Here is a 10,517-nt window from a genome sequence, read left to right as displayed (position 1 = left end):
TAAACAGCTCCAGAATTACAACAAAAAAAGACTTAAACATGCATATGAATAATGGAAATTAAATGAAGATCTTGCATTACTGCTAAATATGGTATTGTTAAAAAAATGAGTCCTATGCGGTTAATTAAAGTCTTATTTTTTTGTCATTTATTGGAAAATTATTTTTTTAAATATGAAAATAATGAACCAACAACTACTACATTTTGCACCAGTAAACATAAAAGTGTTTAAATTTGTAGAAAATTAAATCATTAGACACTGTAACTTATTTGGATATAAAGAAAATAAAATACATTTAAAATCTAACAGAGCTAATTACTGTCATAAATACATTTATCTTGGATTTTTCAAATACCTCATGTTTACGATCACATTTACATGAGGCAAATATCCAAATAATCTGCTAGAATAAGCCGTGTGTGTTTACACTCTGTCCTCGCCTGTTCTGATCTTTGCCGTGTTTCATTATGGTGTGATGTTTGAGTGACACGACGCCGGCTGTCACAGCCATGTGCTGAGGTTCCCTCTCATTTCCAGCTGCAAAAATAATAATGACTATTCTAGTGCTAGCCCCAATATTTGTGTTATTGTTGTGCGGTGTCAGACACAGGCCCTGACGTTTGCTATGCTATCAGCAGGAGTGTACAAATAGGAACACATTTGCCAGAGTTATTGACCTTTATCTCCCCACTTTCTTGACAGCCTTCTCGAGTTATTGACAATACAAACACATGGGACGACGCATAACCTTTCATTCACAGAGCACTTTCTCTCTCTTTGTCTCTCTGTCTTCCTTGTTCATTCTTTCCCTCAGTCTGTGTCTCTCTGCTCCTGCAATTTGTTAAAATAAAACGGGGCAGACAATGGTGCTGCTCATTTCTGCCATTTTTCTTTCACTCCGAATTTCAGAGGATAATATCATTAGACTGATACAATGGTTGCTATTCAGCCTTATATACAGAGATATTTCAAGTATTCAATATAGTTTTGACATGCTGGCATTAGGGGAGAGAGTTGTTTCCATATTTGTTTGCTCACAATGTTGATTCCATCATAAATCTTAGATTCCTGAAGCAACATGTTTGTCTTTATGAAGCTCAAATAACACACACACACAAAAAAAAATACATGGTCAGTAAAGTACACCAAAAATGTTATATCAAAGATGCTTAAAGAAAAAAAGAAAAAAAAAACACGGAAAAGAGAAATTGTCTGAATATATGTGTGGCATTCATTTTTAAATTTAAGCAAATATGTTTGTGGAGTGTATTATTTTTTTTTTTTTTTTATCTATGCAGAACAAGGAACAACATAATTATTCTGAAAACTGGACTGAATCCATAAAATCCATAATAAACAGAATAATTTATTGCATCTCAATACAGCATTGAATAACAATGGTCATAAAAAGGACTAGTACTCCACTAATGATTCTCCTCCAGGATTTATTGTGTTTTTCAACGTGTGTCCTCTTGCATTTCAGCGTGAAAAAAAAATAGCACGGATAAAATACGGGTGTCCCCAGCAGTCGGCCCCTCTGCAGGTACTTCAGAGCCCCAAAATTAAATTTTAAACAATCCAGACCAGTGTTTGGTGACCATGGTTAATCATCAAGAAACAAAGACATCAAACAATATTTGATAATGAGAAAAATGCCTCCAGGATATTAGGGGATAGGGGGTGTGGGGTGGGGGGGCTCAGCGTGAGGCCCGGCAGAAGAGGTAGGCAGAGAAGCCAGACCAGACACAAGCCGCGTTCACATGTCTGTGTGTGGCGATGGTGGGTGTCTGCGTGTGCTCTGTGTGTGTGTGTGTGTGTGTGTGTGTGTGTGTGCCTGACATGCACGCACATCAACTTCTGTCAGGGGTGCTTGTGCACATCCATGCATGAAGCCCACAAATACACACATACCTTTAAAAGTAATAATGATAATAAAAACTATCTTATTTTAAAGTTAATGATGGGATCATTATGATTCAGGGCACAGATGCAGCTTTGCAAAACTGTGGCTCATTTTGAAGTTGCTCACATCACGGCTCGACCTAATTATCAGTAGTTAAAATGCTTTGGTGCGCCGGATGAAAATACAAATCATCAAAAAAAAGTTTCCTCTGCAATTAAAAGTTATTACTCGCTCTCTGAAAAACCTAAAATCTCAGACTCTTCCTCACTGTCAGAAATATATGTATACTTTTAAATTAATGTTAAGATGGCTGGACACCAGCTGTCATAACACATTAATAACAGTGCTACTAACAGTGTTACACTAATACTGCACGCTGAAGAATTAAATATCCAAAATATTAAACTTTTTAAAAATGAAAAATTATAAAGACACAACAATATTTTATATCATAAATGTAAAAGTGTAGTTTATTTTCTCAACATAATAAATGCACAAAGAAAAGAAACAAATTGGGCAGACGAGAGAGAGAGAGGGGGGAAGGAGAATTGGATAATGAGAAGAAAATATATTTTTTCCCCTCTTCCTCTGTCATACTGTTATTGTGTTATCCTTGATTGACGCAGCGTTAACAGCCTGGCCAAATTGAGGGAGATCCAGCAACGAAGGCCGTACGACAGCATGTGCAGCCACCTCGGTCATGCAAATTGCACCGGGGCAACCCCTTGACTATGATTAATGAGCCTGGGCTACAGCCTTTGTTTCCGCATGAAGCCGTTTGGACTGAAGCATCATCTCAAACTATTATCAATTCTCTGTTAATGCAAGAAATCTGCTCATGTTGCAAATGTTTATTTTTTTTTTTTTTTAATTTTACAACCAAAATGTTCTGCACGTGTTTAACACATACATGTGTTAAGAGTGAGCACAATCACATCTAATTACATGTCCTCTAATTAAATTCATTAAAGGATAATAAAATAAATGGAAGGAACAGCTTTGAAGACTAGGGTGAAACACATGTGTCTTGTCTACTGTGATGTAAAATATTGGATGTGGGATTTTAAGGGGAGTCATGCTGTACTGGGGGGAATGCATGAATCTGATACCTTGCTAATACTACAGGCATTTCCTGGCCATGGTTTGCCTCATGTTTAAACTGTGATTTTTAAAGTGGAGATCCCAGACTCCCTGAAGATTGGAGAGAGAGAGAGAGAGAGAGAGAGAGAGAGAGAGAGAGAGAGAGAGAGAGAGAGAGAGAGAGAGAGAGAGAGAGAGAGGGAGAGGGAGAGAGAAAGAAAAAACACAGAGGCTGACGATTTAGAGTTTTATTTTGACATAATGCTCTCTTTGTATGGTGAGTAATAACACCGAATATGGAGAAACTATATTGTAAGACATGAGAGCACTTGCAATTTCCTTAAGCTGTGTGATAAGTAAAGGAGATGACACACCCTTGCAAATTTTAAATTCATTCACATTCATATCAGGATACTGCTGATAAAAAAAAAAAAAAAAGCCTGACATACACACAACCAGTTTCAACAACCACACAAATTGCCTCTGTTACAAGTTAAATGTAAATGTTTTCCAGGCATTAAGGTATATAAGTACCATTAGTGGCTCAGTGCTTAGCACAACAATGGTGTGCCGAGAGCAGTGGAGCAAAGATCAGTGCAGCATCTCCTGGAAATCAGAGGGAGACATCCTTTGTAAATCCATCTCCTACTGTGAGCAGGCTTCACAGCTGGTTAGCGACACTGGGTGTACCACTGGTCTGTTTACATTCAGCCTCCGAACCACTCATCTTTCCCCTTGCATCCTTTTTTCTGTATCCCCTCTGTCGCTTCACTTTGGTTCTCTCCATCAACTATCATTGCTGCATAATGTGCCCCTCGTAGCAATCAAAGGTGCACGCAGACTTAAACTTATTCAACATAAAAGAGTGAGCACACACAGCACACACATAGGAGTACATGAAAACATAGGAGTAGAAGAAGTCAACGTACCATCTGATGCCCATTATAGTACACAGCTCTGCTCTTCTTTTTCTTTTTAAATTTTAATATTTTTTTTTTTCAATGCCATCGCTTAACACTGATCCTTTTATACCTATTAAAGATGTGGCACCCCACCAAAGCCCCTGATCTTCTGATACCTAGATGAATAAACTGCTCCTCCTGCCCCTGACCTCAGCCCTTTGTAGCAATCAGATCAGACTTCCTTAGAGGCCCTGATCTTATCTCGCCATACCAATCCCACTACACAGCTTTCTTTTGTAGTGAGCACGGAGCGCGGAGCCCTTTCAGACCTGTGGACTGTGCTGGCGAACACATAGCCTGAGACCTCAGCTCATCTCAGACATCATACTACACTGCCCAACAACAATAAGCTCTATTTTCCGATCCAACACAGGTCAGATTGGGGCTTTCCGCTCACCGATGCATTGTCCACCCACAATGAAAGGCACAGGCAGAACATTTGACTGAACCATAGAATTATTTGATGTCATCATATGCCAAGTTGAGTTTGTTTAAGACATGATTTAAGACGCATTGGGACCAATTGTGTTATTTTCTTGTTGTAAGATAAAATATAGAATATACATTTAAAATAGGCTGAATAAAAAAGTGTAATACTATATTAAGGATTGAAATTGGCAGTAAAAATATGAACTTTAAACTGAGATTTAGTACTGACACAATTATATTGACCTCATCAGGTGTATTAAACAAATAAGTACTTAATAATTCTGTGTTTTAATGATGGAATGTAAAGCCGTGAGTATATGCTGCTACTTAGATTGTCTTTTTTTTTATTTTGTCAAGCTTAGTGAGAATATATAACAACGTACAAAAAACGATATCACTGTGACTGTAGAACCCCTGCTTTAAGTGCAACTTAAACCTGTTTGACCTGCTGCCTTCAGGAAGACGCTACAGAGTCATCAGGTCAAAAACTAACAGACTTAAAAACAGCTTTTTCCCCAAAGCCATAACCGCCCTGAATAAAACGTGAATGTCTTCGTTACGTTTTTTTACCGTGCAATACTTCTCCCGGACTATCTGTGCAATATTCCACTACATGTGTAACTATATATATATATATATATATAAACTGAAGATTTTTATATCATACATAGAAGCCCAAGACTATTTATTTGTTTTTCTATCCTCTTATTCCACATACTGTTTTTATGCTTTTATTCATGCACTATGCACTTTGTTTGTATGTCTATCTTTTAACTGCAAATAATGATGATGAGCCTGCCCAAACAAGTTTTTTTACCCATGTTACTGAGTAATATGATGTGACGCTAAAGTTTGATTGATGATTGATTGATATACTATCATTTGTAAATAGAATCTCAGGTCTTCACTATTCAAATGCACCTTAACCTTTTTTATATTTTTTTTATATTATTTATATTTCTTATATTCTTATATTTCTTATTGTTTGCACTATTGTTCTTATTTGTCTTGCACTGGAGAGGTGATGATGCTTTCAATCTCACTGTACCCAGGTACATTGACAATAAAGTATTCTATTCTATTCTATTCTATTATAAACTACAGGGATCCAGATTTAAAAAGTGCCTCCCTTTTCCTCTCACTCTGCATCTACTTCTATGTTGCAGTCTTTCTCCTCTGACCGTTCATATATTTGTGATGTTTTTCTGCACTTCTGGACTGGTGCAGAAGTGCCATGTGACTTACACATCACAGACAGGATGATTTCCTGAGCCAAGACTGACAGCAGCACGCTTTAGCTCGGCAGGGACTGCCTACATCGGGAGTTATCCAATCACGTGCCGTGATACTGAGCCCCGTTGATCTCTCGACCAATCAGCGGGCTCCTCACTCAAGGGTCTCCTGTTCAACTTCCTAGCGGGAAGCAGCCGTCGGTAGCTGTCATCCAGCAGCAGGATCCAAAGGTAAACACGTCTTTTACTTGTTACCTATCCATGCTCGGTGTTATTCAAACGTTTTGTATAAAGCAGGCAACGGAAATGAGACATTTTTTAGATACTGTATGCGTACGAGCGTGTCGTATCCACCGTATCATAAAGCTAAGTCCGGTTAGCAGCGCAGCTGTTTGTGACAGCTGTCAGGCACCTCGCAAAATCACACTAATACACCACACATACCCGTTCATTAAACCTTCACTGCTTATTTGTGCTGCAGGATAAGCAGAAGGCCAAAGATGAGACTGTGTCGAGCTGAATATAAAGAGATAGTGAGGTCGACAGAACACCTGAGACCTACACGGCAATGTATGAAGATGCTGAAGGACAGGTTTCCTAAGTGAGTAGATCCACACTACTGCTTTGCTTTTCTTTTCTTGGTTCACGTTTGCATTGGTTGTTTATAAGTGTATAAATGACTCTAGGTCAGAGCTGTCAAAAGTATTCACATTCATTACTCAGGTAGAAGTATAGATACTAGAGTTTAAAAATACTCCTGTAGAAGTTGAAGTATCAACTCAAGTTTTTTACTCAAGTAAAAGTATAAAAGTACTGGTTTCAAAACTACTTAAAGTATAAAAGTAAAGGTAATGTAAGGGGGGGAAAAGCCATTAAGGACAAAAGCCATTGAAAATGAATGCATCTTAGTATAATGCAAATATATTAAAGAACCATATATGTGTACTATTGAGCATTAACATGTGTTTCAGAGAGCAGGAGATATGATGACTAGTTGCCTATAAGTATTGTAATGGTGCAAAAAGTCAAACTTCAGGGGCATGTTATCATTTATCCTGTTTATTGGAATGCACATCCAAGTTTAGTTGCAGGAATCTGATGTAAGAACAAAACAGGACAAGAACATCTGTGCCACAACCACAACCAAATTCACTCAATCCGGATGGAGCAATTTAACTGGATAGTTTTTTTTTAAAGGCCGAAATGAAATAGAGTAACAAGGCTGTTTTTAAAATGTAAGGAGTAAAAAGTACAGATAATTGGGTGAAAATGTAAGGAGTAAAAGTAAAAAGTCGTCTGAAAAATAATTACTCCAGTGAAGTATAGATAACCAAAATTTCTACTTAAGTAAGGTAACGAAGTATTTGTACTTCGTTACTTGACACCTCTGGTGTCAAGGTAGATTCAGACATTCATCAAGCTTCAGGTCCTCATGATTTATTTATATGTGTTACTTAAATCTATTAGAGTTAAACATTTATAATTCACTCTTTATGATCACTAATGAATTCTGCACAGGTTTCCGTATCGGTGTCCACCACAGCATTAGACGGTGTTTTGCCATGCAGCGCCTGTGCATCCAGAAATCGAAGAGAGGGGTTAATGGTTGTGTTTGCCTTTCTCCTTGACACTGAAGGCCTTCACTTTATTGAATGTTACACGTGTAATCCCCCAAGGCCACAAGGACACCACGGCTGATCCTGTCGAGGTCACTTACAAAGTCGCATGTATTTGGAGCTTCCTACTTCCATTGTGCCCTAATCACCAATCTAGAAGAAAGTATCAAGTCCCCAAAGGGAATGCAGTGCAGCTTCAGTCTGCCTTTGTTCTCACTGTCAGCATTTTACAGAATAAGTCATGCGTATAAAGTGCATCCAATATCCTTTATGTTTAGCCACTAACACTAGGAGGTTTCTTCTCGTGTTTATTTTGCATTTCCTTTTTTCTTTTGATTTCCTAATCCGAAAGATCTTTGATAAACAGTCCAAATGGCATTTTTTTATATTAAGTGGTACTTGTGGTTGTAATAATTAAAGGAAAACATTGGACTGTTTTCATTCCCATAATTCTTCACAAGCTCTCTTTTTCCCAATGCGCCCTGCTCTTTTGTTTAGTCTTACTGGTTATTGTTATTATTTTGTTCACCATAGCCCATCTCGGGGAGGCCCTTGCTCTTTAAAATCCCGGAGCCTCGTCACCGGGCCTGACAGACAGACAGGCACGGCAGCAGTGTTTTCACAGCCTGCAAAATTATTCTGGTTGTCCAATCAGCTGAGCTGGGCTCTGGAGGGTTAGTGATTGGACTGGCAGGAAATCAGGCTCTTAAGACATAACATATCGACTAGGCCATCCATCATCTCTTAGCATGCGCTCAGGCACAGCAGTCAGCCACCCCCGCCCCACACCCCTCCTGTCCCTTCGGACCGTGTGGGAGCCCTGCCACTGCGTAAATATTGGCCAGGCTGGGGCTGGCAGGGAGGGGTTGGAGGGATGGGGGGAATTGGCGGTTTGTTGTGGACAAGCCTGCTCTGAAATAATGGGCAAAAGAATTGTTTGGTTATAATAGCCATGGAGCTAGAACAGACAGGTATCTGGTATTAAATCATTTTGCACCACACCAGCTGATTTACAAATCATACAGGTAATGCTGCGCTCACTGCAAATCACTTTGTTGTTTTAGAGATCCAAGCATTATCACTATTATGTCAATAAAAGATTAATTTGGAATTTCTGAAGTTTTAATTTTCGTGTCCATTAATAGTGAATGCTGATCGTGTTTAGTTGAAGTCATCGCTGAATATAATTATTATCTATTACTGACTTTAGCTGAGGTTATAAAATATAGATTTTACTAATTCGGCTTTAACTAAATGATTAACAATGAGAAAATTGTCTTTTGATTCAGAAAGCAGCGAAAATGTCTCATGTTAAATACAATTAAAGATTACATTTTTCCCTCATATTTAACTTAATAATTTCTGATATGCATTGATAATAACTTTATGGTATAGTTTTTGACTCTTTAAGAGTGTGAGGGATTTATCAGCTGTTCATTCTGAAAGTGAATTTATTTTTGTCTATTTCACTGGGTTTTTTGTTGAAGCTTGTCATTTTGAATGCATTTGGGTTCGTGACGCTGAATTATAAAAATAAATTGACATGGGAGTATTATCAAATATATGTAAAACACAGTTGCATTTATTGTATTTAAAGAAATGAATATTTGTAAAAGAGAATTTTTGGTTTAGATGAATGGGAACTGCCATTATGTTCAAGTCTCTGAATGCTTTATTGGGTTCAACATCATTTCACAGTCATTGGTTTTGATTGGGGACTCAGAGGGAAGAAAATCTAAACTTTGAACAAGATGATTGTCATAGACCATTTCAAGGTAATTTCCACGGACGGTCTGTCAGTCTTTTGGTTGTACCATGAAAAAGGGCTAGTGGGAGGAGAGAAGGAGTGTCCTATAGACAGACAGAAAAAGAGCGATTGCAATGTGGAGTCCCTCATCTGTAACGACTGCATAACACAGATGTTGGGAGTCATCTGTCAGCCTGGCCTCTCTTGCTGGGGCCGAGCTGCTCTGGGGGATAAGAATTGGACACGGTGCTGTCACTTTTTACCCCCACTCACAATGGAGGGACATGCAAATATCCCCCCCTCCCATTCTTGCCCTATCTTCCTTGCCCTCCTCTTAGTCAGCGCTGGTACACAGTCTAGTAACTGGACTGTGGCTAGGCTGCAAGGGGAGGTGGGTGGGGGGGTGTAGGCTGGTGATGGGAGGGCTCATTGCAGGCCGGTGCAGGGAGAAAAGTGACATCAGTCCCATCAGGTCCTTCTCTTGCCACATATTAGAATTGGAAATGATGGGCTGCTCTCCAAGGCCTCCCCTGACATCCCTAGGGTCTAGAGGGGACCTCAGTCCTCCTTCCGTTTGTCCCGAGAGAGAGGAGGTGCAAGGAGGGTACGACAAAGAGGGCGGGAATCTGAGAGTCATTTGCCTTTCTGTGGTATTTTATGAATGAATTTGGATGTAATGATTAACCCCTCATTCCACTCTAGACTGCAGCTTGGTTCCTTTCCCATGTAACTTCTTCAGGAAAGACGTTAAGTTTAAAAAAAAATGAAAAAAAGAATAAAAAGGCAGATGTTTCTGTTGTGGAAAATGCTTAAACAGTAAAGTGTGAAGCATCCGTTTCCACTAAACACAGCCAGTGGCTTACACACACACACACACACACACACACACACACACACACACACACACACTCACACACACACCACTCCCTGGTGAGGAGTCCCTGAACGTTTTTCGAATCGGGCCCTAATGTGCCGTTTTCATCAGCACTGAGGCGGGCTGCAATATGGTGCCGGAGCTCGCTCGGGGAATATGAATGTTGATTAAGCATGCGTTCAGCCTTTTGAAATTCTGAAGAAGTGTCAGAATAATGGATGTTGAGCAAATGTCAAGCATTTGTTAATTTCTCTGTTATTTGGGGTTTATCTGGCATGATCTTTGGAAGGAAAGCATAGGGCACGGCTGTTGTGGCATGTGCCATTGATATGGTGATTTCTTGGCTACAGACACTGTTTTTGATGGTAATATGTCCTCAGAAGGAAGCTTAGGGAGTTGCTCATTGATTATTTATAGTGGCTGTAGTGTTTACCTCTTTGTTTACATGCTGATTAGGCTTAAGGATTTGGTAACCGGCACGATGTGTTAAACTGGCAAACGATCCATGTATTTATTTTAACATTAAAACTCAAGTGCTCAGTAGAAGACTGGACAGCTTTTCATAATCTTTGCTTTCTGTGTGCCGTCTCATCTTTACTGTATACATCCCACTCCATACAAAAAAAGAAAAATCATTTTCAAAATCTGGGACTGTTTCTCAATTGAATCGTGAT

General features: G+C 39.1%; 1 protein-coding gene across 1 annotated transcript in view; it reads left to right on the top strand.

Moving 5' to 3' along the window:
- Nucleotides 1-5,782: 5,782 nt before the first annotated feature.
- Nucleotides 5,783-10,517, top strand: part of cdin1 (CDAN1 interacting nuclease 1) — a 59,931-nt gene continuing 55,196 nt past the window's right edge. Inside the window, exons 1-2 of the mRNA XM_061743235.1 lie at nt 5,783-5,837; nt 6,088-6,207. Coding sequence (XP_061599219.1) covers nt 6,107-6,207 — 101 coding nt within the window. The 5' untranslated portion in view covers nt 5,783-5,837; nt 6,088-6,106. The remainder of the gene's footprint in view (nt 5,838-6,087; nt 6,208-10,517) is intronic.

The sequence above is a fragment of the Cololabis saira genome, chromosome 16 (assembly GCF_033807715.1).
Source record: "Cololabis saira isolate AMF1-May2022 chromosome 16, fColSai1.1, whole genome shotgun sequence".
Lineage (NCBI taxonomy): Eukaryota > Metazoa > Chordata > Actinopteri > Beloniformes > Belonidae > Cololabis > Cololabis saira.
This window is presented reverse-complemented; position numbering and strand designations above follow the sequence as displayed.